General features: G+C 50.9%; 1 protein-coding gene across 1 annotated transcript in view; it reads left to right on the top strand.

The window, feature by feature from the left end:
- Positions 1–9,236: 9,236 nt before the first annotated feature.
- The window catches only part of LOC139266969 (epoxide hydrolase 1-like), a 57,929-nt gene continuing 50,914 nt past the window's right edge, over positions 9,237–16,251 (top strand). The window contains exons 1-3 of the mRNA XM_070884610.1: positions 9,237–9,357; positions 14,766–14,964; positions 15,604–15,784. Coding sequence (XP_070740711.1) covers positions 14,782–14,964; positions 15,604–15,784 — 364 coding nt within the window. The 5' untranslated portion in view covers positions 9,237–9,357; positions 14,766–14,781. The remainder of the gene's footprint in view (positions 9,358–14,765; positions 14,965–15,603; positions 15,785–16,251) is intronic.

Raw genomic sequence — 16,251 nt, 5'->3', positions numbered from 1 at the left:
CATCATATTCCCATATGGCTACTTGCGCCTGCAGCTCACCAACCTTATTTACCTCAATTTGTATTTACACACATGCACTGTAAACCTATCTTAAACCTTCTTGTATTCTCTCTTACTCCGACCCCACATAATACTGAAAGAAATACAACTTAGGGTCGAGTAAGAAGGAGGAACTGAGGGAAATCCTTATTAGTCAGGAAATTGTGTTGGGGAAATTGATGGGATTGAAGGCCGATAAATCCCCAGGGCCTGATGGTCTGCATCCCAGAGTACCTAAGGAGGTGGCCTTGGAAATAGCAGATGCATTGACAGTCATTTTCCAACATTCCACAGACTCTGGATCAGTTCCTATGGAGTGGAGGGTAGCCAATGTAACCCCACTTTTTAAAAAAGGAGGGAGAGAAAACAGTGAATTATAGACCGGTCAGCCTGATATCGGTAGTGGGTAAAATGATGGAATCAATCATTAAGGATGTCATAGCAGCACATTTGGAAAGAGGTGACATGATAGGTCCAAGTCAGCATGGATTTGTAAAAGTGAAATCATGCTTGACAAATCTTCTGGAATTTTTTGAGGATGTTTCCAGTTGAGTGGACAAGGGAGAACCAGTTGATGTGGTGTATTTGGACTTTCAGAAGGCTTTCGACAAGGTCCCACACAAGAGATTAATGTGCAAAGTTAAAGCACATGGGATTGGGGGTAGTGTGCTGACATGGATTGAGAACTGGTTGGCAGACAGGAAGCAAAGAGTAGGAGTAAATGGGTACTTTTCAGAATGGCAGGCAGTGACTAGTGGGGTACCGCAAGGTTCTGTGCTGGGGCCCCAGCTGTTTACATTGTACATTAATGATTTAGAAGAGGAGATTAAATGTAGTATTTCCAAATTTGCAGATGACACTAAGTTGGGTGTCAGTGTGAGCTGCGAGGAGGATGCGATGAGGCTGCAGAGTGACTTGGATAGGTTAGGTGAGTGGGAAATGCATGGCAGATGAAGTATAATGTGGATAAATGTGAGGTTATCCACTTTGGTGGTAAAAACAGAGAGACAGACTATTATCTGAATGGTAACAGATTAGGAAAGGGGAGGTGCACCGAGACCTGGGTGTCATGGTACATCAGTCATTGAAGGTTGGCATGCAGGTATTGCAGGCGGTTAAGAAAGCAAATGGCATGTTGGCCTTCATAGCGAGGGGATTTGAGTGCAGGGGCAGGGAGGTGTTACTACAGTTGTACAGGGCCTTGGTGAGGCCACACCTGGAGTATTGTGTACAGTTTTGGTCGCCTAACTTGAGGAACGACATTCTTGCTATTGAGGGAGTGCAGCAAAGATTCACCAGACTGATACCCGGGATGGCGGGACTGACATATCAAGAAAGACTGGATCAACTGGGCTTGTATTCACTGGAGTTCAGAAGAATGAGAGGGGATCTCATAGAAACGTTTAAAATTCTGACGGGTTTAGACAGGTTAGATGCAGGAAGAATGTTCCCAATGTTGGGGAAGTCCAGAACCAGGGGTCACAGTCTGAGGATAAGGGGTAAGCCATTTAGGACCGAGATGAGGAGAAACTTCTTCACCCAGAGAGTGGTGAACCTGTGGAATTTCTACCACAGAAAGTTGTTGAGGCCAATTCACTAAATATATTCAAAAGGGAATTAGATGTAGTCCTTACTACTAGGGGGATCAAGGGGTATGGCGAGAAAGCAGGAATGGGGTACTGAAGTTGCATGTTCAGCCATGAACTCATTGAATGGCGGTGCAGGCTAGAAGGGCCGAATGGCCTACTCCTGCACCTATTTTCTATGTTTACCGTCTAGCAGAGGAGTTGGTAGATGACTTTGAATTCAGCGGGGAGTATGATGATTTGGCCAGAGAGGCAGCTCAGCCCCAAGAAGAAGTGTATGGAGTGTATACCTGCACCACCGATTGTCCTCCAGTGAAGATGGAAGTCGAGATAAACGACGTTCCAGTCTTCACGGAAGTGGACAGGGAGCGAGCCAGTCAGTGATGAGCCAGGATGCCTTTGAGAGGCTATGGAATGAAAACCGACCCAAACTGGTTTCAGTGCAGGAAAAGTTGGGCATCTATACCAAGGAGCCGATCCCAGTCCTTGGTAGTGTGGATGTAAGTGTAATCCATAATGGCGTAGTGCACAAGTTACCTCTGTCGATTGTTGCAGGTGATGGTCCAACGCTACTCGGAAGAAGGTGGATGGGGAAGATCCAGTGGAAATGGGAAGACCTCGTCACTCCAGCAATCGATGTCCCCCATGCTCAGAGGCAGAACAAAACCTCACCTTCGCTTGGGCCAGGCACCAGAGAACAGACCAGCGCAGCACCTGAGGCACAGACCGTCCATCATGACTACATGGCAATGATCCGACCGGAACAACCTAAAAGTACCTTCCTGGCTCCAGTGGCAGGACTCCTGGGGAGTAAGATCGAATTCACAGGCACTCTTCCAGCTTTTGTGACAGAATCGCGGGAGAAGGATCAAGGCAGTCGACCTCGAGGACAGAGGATAGATAGCGTCCCTGCTGCAGTGAGGTCCAACCTGGCTGAAAAAAAAATGGCCACGGCCATATCACGAGTAATGCTGAGGGACCAACAGATGGTGTCTAACAAAGGATTTGATTGGGGTAAAGCCAGCAGAGTTCTCTTAAAGGAGACCTGCAACCAACTGAACTTAAAGAGACATTGTATGCATGGCAATCAATGTAACGAACCGATTAAGATTGTGAACAAGATGTTGTTGCAAGATGTCAGGTATAGAGTGTCCCCAAAAGTAGCAAGCAAGCTAATTCGGGAGGGTAAAGGCACTGATCCTGATGCCCTGCCCCAGGTGTCCTCTCAAGCTATAGGCCAGCGACCTCAGGAGGGTGAAGGCACTGATCCTGATACCCTGCCCCAGGTCTATCCCACGTTGCAGGCACCCGATGGCACTATTCGCCACAGACCTAAAAATGAAAACGGCGCCAATACGCGCAGTTGGCCGTCGTTGCCCATCACCCGGGTGGAGACCCAAACCCAGTTGCTACCTCGGCCATGTCCGGGAGCGAAAGGTCAGAACCAATGAGTTCCCCAAACAGGACCTGGAACAGCCAGGTTCCCAACACCGTTAGAGAGCAGGCAGAAGATTCTGCAGCCCTCAAAAGGAGGACAGGCAGGCCACACACATCTGTGGCTCTGCCCACCAATAGGCAACGGTAAAGGCCCTGAGTCCTAGCTAGGTGAGCGAACCAAGCCCACCCCGCTAGCAGGGGGTGCAGTGCCACTATCAGACGATTGGACCCCGTCCGGTTGCTCTGGAACCTGCGTCCTCGCATACCTGTACTGCTACCTCAGTACTTACCATGATTGAACCCAATCCTGGCGCACGACCGCAAAATGTAACGAATGTAAGTCACAGAACCAAGGTGTCACGATACAAACTGTAACTTCCATTCTTTGTACTTGCACTGTGTCTGATCCTGTATGTTAATGTAACGGGCCTGCTGCACGATCTCGCTGTGGGGGGCGGGGGAGGGGGAATGGATGTATGTAGCCATGGACACACACATGGATCACACCCAGAATCCACCGGAACCTCCACTGCATCATCGAACCATCCAAACTGGTAACCACTACCCAACATTGTTGCAAAAGGACTTGGGTTTAACAGGGAGAGAGCCAAGCCAAAGCACAGCCAAGGTGCAAGGGCTATTGGCACTTAAGTCTGGGGAGAGCTAAGCCAGAGCACATAGTGCGAAGGTAATCGGCACAAAGGACTTGAGGAAGAGTGATGTTATAGATGCAGACTATAGACATACTCTCTGTGTAGTCACTGTATAGTTGCATAAGATGGAGACTTGTTACCTGATGTACCATCAATAAGGTTTACACTGTGTATATACTATGCTGGCACCACTAGAGGGTGCAACTGGTGGAGACCGGGGTTTCCTGCCCCTGTGGCAGAGGCTGTCCACCAGAGGGCACTGTGGTGGGAGACCTGAGGGTCACCTGTATAGGTGTGCAGGGCCCAGTATAAAAGGCTACCCACCATGCTTGTACCTCACTCTGGAGTTACGAATAAAGGACCAAGGTCACTACAGTTTGAGTACAACACATTGCCTCGTGGAGTCATTCATAGGTGCATCACATACATAACACTCTCTATTGCAAATATATCCTTTCTGAGGTAAGGAGACCAAAACTGCACAAAATACTCCAGGTGCGGTCTCACCAAGGCCCTGTATAACTGTAGTATGACATCCTTGCTCCTGTACTCAAATCATCTTGCAATGAAGGCCAACATACCATTTGCCTTCCTAATGGTTTGCTTTCAATGACTGGTGTACATCGGCACTTCCCAAGCTATCATCATTTAATTAATACTTTGTCTTTATGTTTTTCCGACCAAAGTGGATAACTTCACATTTATCCACATTATACTGCATCTGCCATGTGTTTGCCCACTCACTCAAACTATCTAAATTGCCTTGCAGCGTCTTTGCATCCTCCTCACAACTCTCAATCTCACCTAGTTTTGCGTTGTCAATAAACTTGGAAATATTACATTTGGTTCCCTCATCCAAATCATTTATATATATATTGTGAACAGCTGGGGCCCCAGCACTGATCCCTGTGGTACCCCATTAGTCACTGCCTGCCAACCCAAAAAAGAATGGTCCCAATGTCCCATGAATCTATAGCCCTCCCTCCTGCACCATCACTCTAGCTGTGCATTCATCTGCTCTATCCTCCTAACACACAGACATCTGTTGTCTGGTCCCTGGATATTGATCAGGAGCAGGTATCCTGGTTGATTATTATTAATTTCCCCCTCCCGAGCCTGCAGTCCAGTTATTGCACCCTCTGCCCTCCTCTCCTGACCCCTGGCTGAGTCCAGGCAGCTCGCCACAGACCAGGTCGTGACCAGGGCTGACAATCACTAAACGTGCGAGTATTTCAACAGCAAAACCCTTTTCTAAATGAGCTCCGACTTCTCTCATAACTCTGCTGCTTATGTCATTTGGACGGAATCCCAGTCAGCTAAGAACGACCTCCCCCCATGGGTGGCCTGATCCATGTGGGAGAGGGGGGGGAGGACATAGGAATTTTTTATACTAAGAGGTCAAGGGTTAAACCTTTGTGGTGACACAATCTCCTCTTGCCCCACCTCAGGTCTGTGCAAGTTGATCATTTCCCACAGTGTAAACAGGCAGCGGAGTGTAAATTTCTCTGCCCCGGGGGTGAGTGCCCTGTCTGATACCCAGCCAGACAGTCTGCCAGACCAATCAGGTGTTCGTCCTGCAATCTCTGGGTCCTGGTGCTGCTAACCGCCCGGATTGTCAGTGGGGTTAACGTGTTACTATTATTTATTGGGGTCAATAAAGCTTACACACAATTCTCATTGGCAGAGCCCACCTCACACCCTGAGGCACCAGACCCCCTCGGCCTCACCCATGCCTCTATCCTGCCCCGAATCCCTCCCCCAGCCCAAGCATAAAGCACAGAGTAAGGTGTCACTCCACCAATGTCCTAAACATCCCAGCACGATTCAGCACACAAGGACAGAACTTTGGTTACAAGAGGATGGCAGGGAACACTGTGGATAAAACCTGTGCATTGGGATTGGTTTGTTCCAGCACCACAGGATGTGCTGTTCCTCCAGCCCAGCAGGGGGCGCTGCTCTCCCAGTCCTGTGGGGGCGCTGCTCTCCCAATCCTAGAAAAAGCAACAAACCTGAGGACTGGGAGAAATTTAGAATTCGACAGAGGAGGACTAAGGGTTGAATTAAGAGGGGGAAAATAGAGTACGAGAGGAAGCTTGCTGGGAACATAAAAACTGACTGCAAAAGCTTCTATAAATATGTGAAGAGAAAAAGATTGGTGAAGACAAACATAGGTCCCTTGCAGTCGGATTCAGGTGAATTTATAATGGGGAACAAAGAAATGGCAGACCAATTGAACAAATACTTTGGTTCTGTCTTCACAAAGGAAGACACAAATAACCTTCCAAATGTACTCGGGGACAGTGGGTCTAGTGAGAAGGAGGAACTGAAGGATATCCTTATTAGGCAGGAAATTGTGTTCGGGAAATTGATGGGATTGAAGGCCGATAAATCCCCGGGCCTAATAGTCTGCATCCCAGAGTACTTAAGGAAGTGGCCCTAGAAATAGTGGATGTATTGGTGATCATTTGCCAACAGTCTATCGACTCTGGGTCAGCTCCTATGGACTGGAGGGTAGCTAATGTAACACCACTTTTTAAAAAAGGAGGGAGAGAGAAAACGGGTAATTATAGAATGGCTGGCCTGACATCAGTAGTGGGGAAAATGTTGGAATCAATTATTAAGGATGAAATAGCAGCGCATATGGAAAGCAGTGACTGGATCGGTCCAAGTCAGCATGGATTTATGAAAGGGAAATCATGCTTGACAAATCTTCTAGAATTTTTTGAGGATGTAACGAGCAGAGTGGACAAGGGAGAACCAGTGGATGTGGTGTACTTGGACTTTCAAAAGGCTTTTGACAAGGTCCCACACAAGAGATTGGTGTGCAAAATTAAAGCACATGATATTGGGGGTAATGTACTGACGTGGATAGAGAACTGGTTGGCAGACAGGAAGCAGAGAGTCGGGATAAACGGGTCCTTTTCAGAATGGCAGACAGTGACTAGTGGAGTGTCGCAGGGTTCAGTGCTGGGACCCCAGCTCTTAACAATATACATTAACGATTTAGATGAAGGAATTGAGTGTAATATCTCCAAATTTGCAGATGACACTAAACTGGGTGGCGGTGTGAGCTGTGAGGAGGACGCTAAGAGGCTGCAGGGTGACTTGGACAGGTTAGGTGAGTGGGCAAATGCATGGCAGATGCAGTATAATGTGGATAAATGTTTGGTTATCCATTTTGAGGGCAAAAACATGAAGGCAGAATATTATCTGAATGGTGGCAGATTAGGAAAAGGGGAGGTGCAACGAGACCTGGGTGTCATGGTTCATCAGTCACTGAAAATGGGCATGAAGGTACAGCAGGCAGTGAAGGCGGCAAATGGTATGTTGGCCTTCATAGCTAGGGGATTTGAGTATAAGAGCAGGGAGGTCTTACTGCAGTTGTACAGGGCCTTGGTGAGGCCTCATCTGGAATATTGTGTTCAGTTTTGGTCTCCTAATCTGAGGAAGGACGTTCTTGCTATTGAGCGAGTGCAGCGAAGGTTCACCAGACTGATTCCCGGGATGGCTGGACTGTCATATGAGGAGAGACTGGATCAACTAAGCCTTTATTCACTGGAGTTTAGAAGGATGAGAGGGGATCTCATAGAAACGCGTAAGATTCTGACGGGACTGGACAGGTTAGATGTGGCAAGAATGTTCCCGATGTTGGGAAAGTCCAGAACCAGGGGACATAGTCTTAGGATAAGGGATAGGCCATTTAGGACTGAGATGAGAAACTTCTTCACTCAGAGAGTTGTTAACCTATGGAATTCCCTGCCGCAGAGAGTTGTTGATGCCAGTTCGTTGGATATATTCAAGAGGGAGTTAGATATGGCACTTACGGCTAAAGGGATCAAGGGGTATGGAGAGAAAGCAGGACAGGGGTACTGAGGTGAATGATCAGCCATGATCTTATTGAATGGCGGTGCAGGCTCGAAGGGCCGAATGGCCTACTCCTGCACCTAGTTTCTATGTTTCTATGTTTCTATGTTTCTATGTCCTGTGGGGCGCCCTGCTCTCCCAGTCCTATGCGGGGCGCTGCTCTCCAAGTCCTGTGGAGGCCCTGCTCTTCCAGTCCTGTGGGGGGCGCTGCTCTCCCTGTGGGTGGGTGCCCTATTCCCCCTGTCCTGTGGGGGCGCTTCTCCCCCTGTCCTGTGGGTGCCCTGCTCTCTCTGTCCAGTTGGGGGTGCTGGTCTCTCTCTGTCCAGTAGGGGGCCCTGTCCTGTGTGGGTGGGTTGGGGTCTGCTCTCTGTCGTGTGGGGGGCACTGCTGTCCGTGTCCTGTGGAAAACATTGCTCTATTTGTCCTGTTGGAGGCGCTGCTCTCCTAGTCCTGTGGGTGAGAGGCATTGTTCACACTGTCCTATAGGGCGCGCTGCTCTCCTAGTCCTGTGGGTGGTGGCGCTGTTCTCCCTGTCCAGTGGGGTGCACTGCTCCCCCTGTGTGTGGGTGACCTGCTACCTGTGTGTGTGATCTGCTCTCCCTTTGGGTGCCCTGCTCTTCCTGTTGGTGGGTGCCCTGCTCTCCCTGTTAGTGGGTGCCTTGCTCTCCCTGTGGGTGGATGACCTGCTCTCCCTGTGGGTGCCCTGATCTCCCTGCCCAGTAGGTGCCCTGCTCTCCCAGTGGGTGCCATGCTCTCCTGCCCATTGGGTTCCCTGCTCTCCCAGTGAGTGTCCTGCTCCCCCTATAGTTGTGCGGCTGTCCCTGCCCAGTGGGTGCCCTGCTCTCCCTGCCCAGTCAGTGCCCTGCTCTCCCTGTGGGTGCCCTACTCTCCCATTGGGTGCCCTGCTCTCCCAGCCCAGTGGGTGCCCTGCTCTCCCTGCCCAGTTGGTGCCCTGCTCTCCCTGTGGGTGCGCTGCTCTCCCTGTCCAGTGGGTGCCCTACTGTCCTAGTGGGTGCCCTGCTCTCCCAGTGGGTGCCCTGCCAGTGGGTGCCCTGCTCTCCCTGCCCAGTCAGTGCCCTGCTCTCCCTGTGGGTGCCCTACTCTCCCATTGGGTGCCCTGCTCTCCCAGTGGGTGCCCTGCTCTCCTAGCCCAGTGGGTGCCCTGCTCTCCCAGTGGGTGCCCTGCTCTCCCTGCCCAGTGGGTGCCCTGCTCTCCCAGTGGGTGCCCTGCTCTCCTAGCCCAGTGGGTGCCCTGCTCTCCCAGTGGGTGCCCTGCTCTCCCTGCCCAGTGGGTGCCCTGCTCTCCCATTGGGTGCCCTGCTCTCCCAGTGGGTGCCCTGCTCTCCTAGCCCAGTGGGTGCCCTGCTCTCCCAGTGGGTGCCCTGCTCTCCCATTGGGTGCCCTGCTCTCCCAGTGGGTGCCCTGCTCTCCTAGCCCAGTGGGTGCCCTGCTCTCCCAGTGGGTGCCCTGCTCTCCCTGCCCAGTGGGTGCCCTGCTCTCCCAGTGGGTGCCCTGCTCTCCCTGCCCAGTGGGTGCCCTGCTCTCCCAGTGGGTGCCCTGCTCTCCCTGCCCAGTGGGTGCCCTGCTCTCCCAGTGGGTGCCCTGCTCTCCCAGCCCAGTGGAGGCGCTGTGTGTGAATTCTCTGGGCTCTAGGATTACAAAGCCCAGGCTCCCTGGCGCCGAGGCTCCGCTGTGTCTGCAAGACCGGAGGGAGCGGAGGCTGTTTGCTGCGGGGCAGCTGCTGTTGCATTTTCAGTTTACACCCGGCAAAGGGGAATGTAAGTGCCTGAGGGAAAGGCGAAAGCTGCCTTCACTTGTGTCTGTGCAGGTTGCGGAGTGAGTGGTCGGTCAGAGGGAGCAGGCGCTGGGTGCACCAGAGGTGCCTGGAGCCGGGCTGGGCTGGGCTGGGCAAAGCCTCCTCCTCAGCCTGGACTTTGGAAACAGGGGCCGGGCTCCGCTGGCCTGGAACTCGGAGCTCAGAGCTCAGAGCAACTTCCTGTGTGTGTGTGGATGGTGGCAGTTTGAGACTGTAATCCCCCAGCCAGCTTATAAACTGCAGACATTCATTGAGCTGGAGCTAATGCATCTTGCTATGCAGCTGACTTACCTCCTTGGAGCGGTCTGTAATCCATGTTATTTTCCTTTCCTGCCAGTGTCAGCTGTGGCTCAGTGGGCAGCACTCTCTTGAGTCAGAAGGTTGTGGGTTCAAGTCCCACTTGAGCACAGAATCTAGGGGGACACTGAGGGAGTGCTGCACTGTCGGAGGGGCTGTCTTTCGGATGAGACGTTAAACCGAGGTCCCGTCTGCTCTCTCAGGTGGATGTAAATGATCCCATGGCTCTGTTTCGAAGAGGAGAAGGGGAGTTATTCCCAGAGTCCTGGCCAATATTTATCCCTCAATCAACTTAAAAAAACCAGAATATCTGGTCATTATCACATTGATGTTTGTGGGAGCTTGCTGTGCGCAAGTTGGCTGCCATGTTACAGCAGTTACCACACTTCATTGGCTGGAATGCGCTTTGAGACGTCTGGTGATCGTGAAAGGCGTTATATAAATGCAAGTCTTCTTTTCAGTTCTCTCCTTTCCTGTCGATGCAGGACTGATCCATGTTTGTCCACCAGTGTCTCACCTCTTCACCTCTCCGGCCGGGGTCCGAGGGCCAGCTCGCTGTGCGACCATGGGTTTGTGGAGGGGGGCATTGCTGCACTAACGCCCACCTCTCGTCCGGGGCTGCGATCAGGAGTAACATAAGAAATAGGAGCAGGAGTAGGCCATCAGGCCCCTCGAGCCTGCTCTGCCATTCAATAAGATCATGGACTCAGCTCCACTTCCCTGCCTGCTCCCCATAACCTTTTACTCCCTTATCGCTCAAAAATCTATCTCCGTCTTAAATATATTCAATGACCCAGCCTCTACAGCTCTCTGGGGCAGAGAATTTCACAGAGTTACAACCCCCTGAGAGAAGAAATTTCTCCTCATCTCAGTTTTAAATGGGCGACCCCTTATTCTGAGACTATGTCCCCTAGTTTTAGTTTCCCCTATCAGTGGAAATATCCTCTCTGCATCCACCTTGTCGAGCCCCCTCATCTTGTATGTTTCAAGAACATCACCTCTCATTCTTCTGAACTCCAATGTATATAGGCCCAACCTACTCAACTTATCTTCATAAGTCAATCCCCTCATCTGCAGAATCAACCGAGTGAACCTTCTCTGAACAGCCTCCAATGCAAGTGTATCCTTCCTTAAATACAGAGACCAAAACTGTACGCAGTACTCCAGGTGTGGCCTCACCGCTACCCTGTACAGTTGTAGCAGGACTTCTCTGCTTTTATACTCTATCCCCCTTACAATAAAGGCCAACATTCCATTTACCTTCCTGATTACTTGCTGTACCTGCATACTCTCTTTTTGTGTTTCATGCACAAGGACCCCCAGGTCTCTCTGTACTGCAGCACTTTGCAATTTTTCTCCATTTAAATTATAATTTGCTTTTCTATTATTCTAAAGTGGATAACCTCACATTTTCCCACATTATACTCCATCTGCCAAATTTTTTTCCACTCACTTAGCCTGTCTATAACCCTTTGCAGATATTTTGTGTCCTCACAATTTGCTTTCCCACCCATCTTTGTATCGTCAGCAAACTTGGCTACATTACACTCGGTCCCTTCATCCAAGTCATTAATATAGATTGTAAATAGTTGAGGCCCCAGCACCGATCCCTGCGGCACCCTACTAGTTACTGTTTGCCAACCGGAAAATGAACCATTTATCCAGACTCTCTTTTTTCAAGCTTTTTACTTAAATCCTGATGGCTCTTGTAGAGCTCTTCCCCCAGTGGACCAAAGATAGTGACCAGTTAGCCAATCCTTTAGCCACGCTAATATATTGCCCCCAACCCCGTGAACTTTTATCTTGTGCAGTAACCTCTTATGTGGCACCTTATCGAATGCCTTCTGGAAATCTGCTGTCCTAAGGATAAGGGATAAGCCATTTAGGACTGAGATGAGGAGAAACTTCTTCACTCAGACAATTGTGAACCTGTGGAATTCTCTACCGCAGAAAGTTGTTGAGGCCAGTTTGTTAGATATATTCAAAAGGGAGTTAGATATGACCCTTATGGCTAAAGGGATCAAGGAGTATGGAGAGAAAGCAGGAAAGGGGTACTGAGGTGAATGATCAGCCATGATCTTATTGAATGGTGGAGCAGGCTCGAAGGGCCGAATGGCCTACTCCTGCACCTATTTTCTATGTTTCTATATTTCTATGTCCTGTGGGGCGCCCTTCTCTCCCAGTGCTACTCCTGCACCTATTTTCTATGTTTCTATGTACCCAGTCTGGGCCTATATGTGACTCCAGACCCATAACAATGTGATTGACTCTTAACTGCCCTCTGAAATGGCCAAGCAAACCATTCGGGTGTATTCAAGAAGGCAGCTGACCACTACTACCTTGAGGGCGATTCGGGATGGGCAATAAACATCTCATGGAAAAAAAGGATTAGGTAAGTGGGCAAAACTGGGCCAAATGGATTTCAGTGTATCCAAATATGAGGTCATCCATTTTGGACCTGAAAAGGATAGAACAGAATACTTTCTAAATGGTGTAAGGCTGAAAACAGTGGGGGTCCAAAGAGACTTAGGGGTTCCGGTACATAGATCATTAAACTGTCGTAAACAAATACAGAAAATAATCCATAAGGCGAATGGAATGCTGGCTCCACTGGACAGACCACATAGTTCACATGCCAGACACGAGACTCCCAAAGCAAGTGCTCTATGCAGAGCTCCTTCACGGCAAGCGAGCCAAAGGAGGGCAGAGGAAACTTTACAAGTTGCCCTCAAGGATAAAGTGCAACATCCCCACCGACACCTGGGAATCCCTGGCCAAAGACCGCCCTAAGTGGAGGAAGTGCATCCGGGAGGGCGCTGAGCTCTTCAAATCTCAACGCCGAAAGCATGAAGAAGTCAAACCAGTCCCACCCACCCCTTCCCTCGGTGACTATCTGTCCCACCTGTGACAGAGTCTGTGGCTCTCGTATTGGACTGTTCAGCCACCAAAGGACTCACTTCAGGAGTGCAAGCAAGTCTTCCTCGATTCCGAGGGACTGCCTATGATGATGATGATGATCGAGAGGGCTAGAATACAAGGCGATAGAAGTTATGCTGCAGCTGTACAAAGCCCTGGTTAGACCACACCTGGAGCCTGTGAGCAGTTCTGGGCACCACAGGAAGGATATATTGGCCTTGGAGGGAGTGCAGCGTGGGTTCACCAGAATGATACCCGGAATCCCAAGGGTTAAGTTACGAGGAGATTTTACACAAATTAGGGTTGTATTCCCTGGAATTTAGAAGGTCAAGGGGTGATCTGATCGAAGGTTTCAGGGTATTAAGGGGAACAGAGGGTAGATAGAGAAACTATTCCCGCTGGTTGGGGAGTCTCGGACTCGGGGACATAGTCAGAAAATTAGAGCCAGACCTTTCAGGAGTGAAATTAGGAAACACTGGTAGTATTTTGGAACTCTCTTCCACAACCGATAATTGATGCTAGATCAATGAATTTTAAATTGGAGATTGTTAGCTTTCTATTAACCAAAGGTATTGAGGGATTTGGGCCAAAGGTGGGTATATGGAGTAAGGTTGCAGATCAGCCCTGATCTCATTGAATGGTGGAGCGGGCTCGAGGGGCTGAATGGTCTCCTCCTGTTGCTAATCCAGGGACACGGAGGCCTATTGTGGAAGCCTCGGTGCTGCCTGAGGTAAGCGGCTAGGTCAGAACAGGATCGGGAGAGGAAGCTGGCATCTTTAGTTCTGGGTGGGTCAGTACCACAACGGGCGATGTATTTCTGCATTGGAGGAGCTGCACATATATCACCAGCATCTGATGAGTCTGAGACCAGGGAGTCTACACGCCCTCCCCTCCCACTCCCACAGGTTGGGGAGCGAGGGCTGGAGGGGCGGAGGTTGGGGAGCGAGGGGCGGAGCAGGTGGGGAGGGCATGTCAGGGAGCGAGAGGCAGTGGGGGAGGGGCGGGGAGGTCGTGAAGTGAGGGGGGTGGACGTGGGGAGTGAGGGTTATGGGGGGAATGGTCGGGGAGTGAGGGGCGGAGGGGAGATTGGGGAGCGAGGCGCGGGGAGGGAGGTCGGGATGCGAGCAATGGGGGGTCAGAGAGTGAGGTTTATGGGGGGTCGGGGAGTGAGGGTTATGGGGGGTCGGGGAGTGAGGGTTATGGGAGGTCGGGATCCAGGGTTGGGGGGTCGGGGAGTGAGGGTTATGGGGGGTCAGGGAGTGAGGGTTATGGGGGGTCGGGACCCAAGGTTGGGGGGTCGGGAAGTGAGGGTTATGGGGGGGTCGGGGAGTGAGGGTTATGGGGGGGTCGGGGAGTGAGGGTTATGGGGGGGTCGGGGAGTGAGGGTTATGGGGGGGTCGGGGAGTGAGGGTTATGGGGGGGTCGGGGAGTGAGGGTTATGGGGGGGTCGGGGAGTGAGGGTTATGGGGGGGTCGGGGAGTGAGGGTGGGGGGGTCGGAGAGTGAGGGTTATGGGGGGGTCGGGGAGCCAGGGGTCCACGGTTGTGGGGTCGGGGAGTGAGGGTTATGGGGGGGGTCGGGGATTGAGGGTTATGAGGGGGTCGGGGAGTGAGGGTTATGGGGGGGTCGGGGAGCCAGGGGTCCACGGTTGTGGGGTCGGGGAGTGAGGGTTGGGGGGGGTCGGAGAGTGAGGGTTATGGGGGGTTGGGGGGCAGTGGTCCACGGTTGTGGGGTCGGGGAGTGAGGGTTAGGGGGGTGTCGGGGAGTGAGGGTTATGGGGGGGTCGGGGAGTGAGGGTTATGGGGGGGTCGGGGAGTGAGGGTTATGGGGGGGTCGGAGAGTGAGGGTTATGGGGGGTTGGGGGGCAGGGGTCCACGGTTGTGGGGTCAGGGAGTGAGGGTCATGGGGGAGGTCGGGACCCAGGGTTGGAGGGCAGGTTACCTGATGCTGTGATACCCCTGTGAGTTTGTCAGTCCCTATGTCCCTGGCCTGTGGCAGACTGTGTGATGTCCCAGGTTGAAGGGGACTGTCTGGTCATTGTCCTGAGATGTTCCTGGTGTTTTGAGTCAGGAGAGCAGCTGTGAGAATTTCTGAGCCGATGTGTAGTGTGCAGTAAAGGTGTGTTTCACTCATTAATATTTGTTTCTCCTCCCTCCAGATCCCGTCATTGCAACATGTTCCTCCTCATCTTCACCGTAGCAGTGGGAGCTCTCCTTTATTATTTGTTTTTTCACAAGAGCCCCAAGACCATCCCAGAGGGGGAGGGCTGGTGGGGGGCCAGTGAGCGAGTAGATGCAGAGGAGGAGGATGAGAAAATCCACCCGTTCAAAATTGAAATGTCTAAGGAGATGATCCAGGTAATCATGGGACTGGTGACTGGTGACAGAACTGGTAATAACACCGGTGACAGGACCGGTAACAAGATCGGGAACAGAACCTGTAATTGAGCATGCCATAAAGCTCTTCATAGTCCTGGTAACACAGTCAGTAATAGTCCTGGTAACACAGTCAGTAATAGTCCTGGTAACACAGTCAGTAATAGTCCTGGTAACACAGTCAGTAATAGTCCTGGTAACACAGTCAGTAATAGAGTTGGAACTAAAAGTAGTGCTGGTAATAGTACTAGTAATAGAGATGGTAATAGTACCAGTAATAGAGCTGATACTAGTAATAATGATAGAGCTGGTAATGTACTAGTAATAGAACTAGTCATAGAGCTGGTACTAATATTAGTAATAGAGCTGGTACTAGTAATACAGCCAGTAATAATGCTAGTTATAGAGCTGGTAATAGTATTAGTAATAGAGATGGTACTAGTAATAGAGCTGGTACTAGTACTCCTCCAAAGATGCCGATATTCTGCTTGAATTCCGGTTGACTTTACCAGGAGTGTTATTTTAAATATGGTGTTGATTTGATGGGTGCTGTGGATATCAGTCTGTGTACAAGCCTGTGCTGGAGGTGACGCTTCACTGTCTGATGTCGATACCTTTCAGGACCTGCACTATCGCCTTGACAACACTCGCTTCACCCCGCCATTGGACGACAGCCGGTTCCACTACGGCTTTAACTCCGCCTACCTGAAGAAAGTGGTGTCTTATTGGAGGAAGGACTATGACTGGCAGAAGCAGCAGGAGGTCCTGAACAAGTTCCCACATTTCAAAACCAGAATCGAAGGTAGGTCCTGCCTGTTGGTAGTCTGGCCAAGGGATGGTAACTGACGGATGCCTTCCAGCAGGGTTATGACCTTAGATGGTGACACCAGTGGTGAAGGGCCTCTCGGATCCTGAGTAATCTGCCAGGTCATCGACCTGAAACCTTAACTCTGTCTCTCTCTCTCTCTCCACAGGTGCTCCCTGACCGACTGAGAATGTCTAGTACTAGCTGTTTGTAATGTCTTTAATCCTAATGTTGTATTGCTTGCTCATTGGCTGCCCCACCCCATCAACCATTGACTCAGCAAGAAATGAATCAGGAGCAATGATTGCAGTGCTCACCACAGGCTTGCTTTGTGCACACTCGGTTGGATCGGACTAAAGTTCCAGGTCCACGTACTCCATTTCGGAAGCTGAGCTTCCCAATTATTTCCATACCAAACCCCACCACGGAAGCCAGCGACTTGAATTAATAGAGCCAGTAATAGC

The sequence above is a fragment of the Pristiophorus japonicus genome, chromosome 7 (assembly GCF_044704955.1).
Source record: "Pristiophorus japonicus isolate sPriJap1 chromosome 7, sPriJap1.hap1, whole genome shotgun sequence".
Lineage (NCBI taxonomy): Eukaryota > Metazoa > Chordata > Chondrichthyes > Pristiophoridae > Pristiophorus > Pristiophorus japonicus.
The sequence above is the reverse complement of the archived record's forward strand: the minus strand, read 5'-3'. Positions and strand labels throughout refer to the sequence as shown.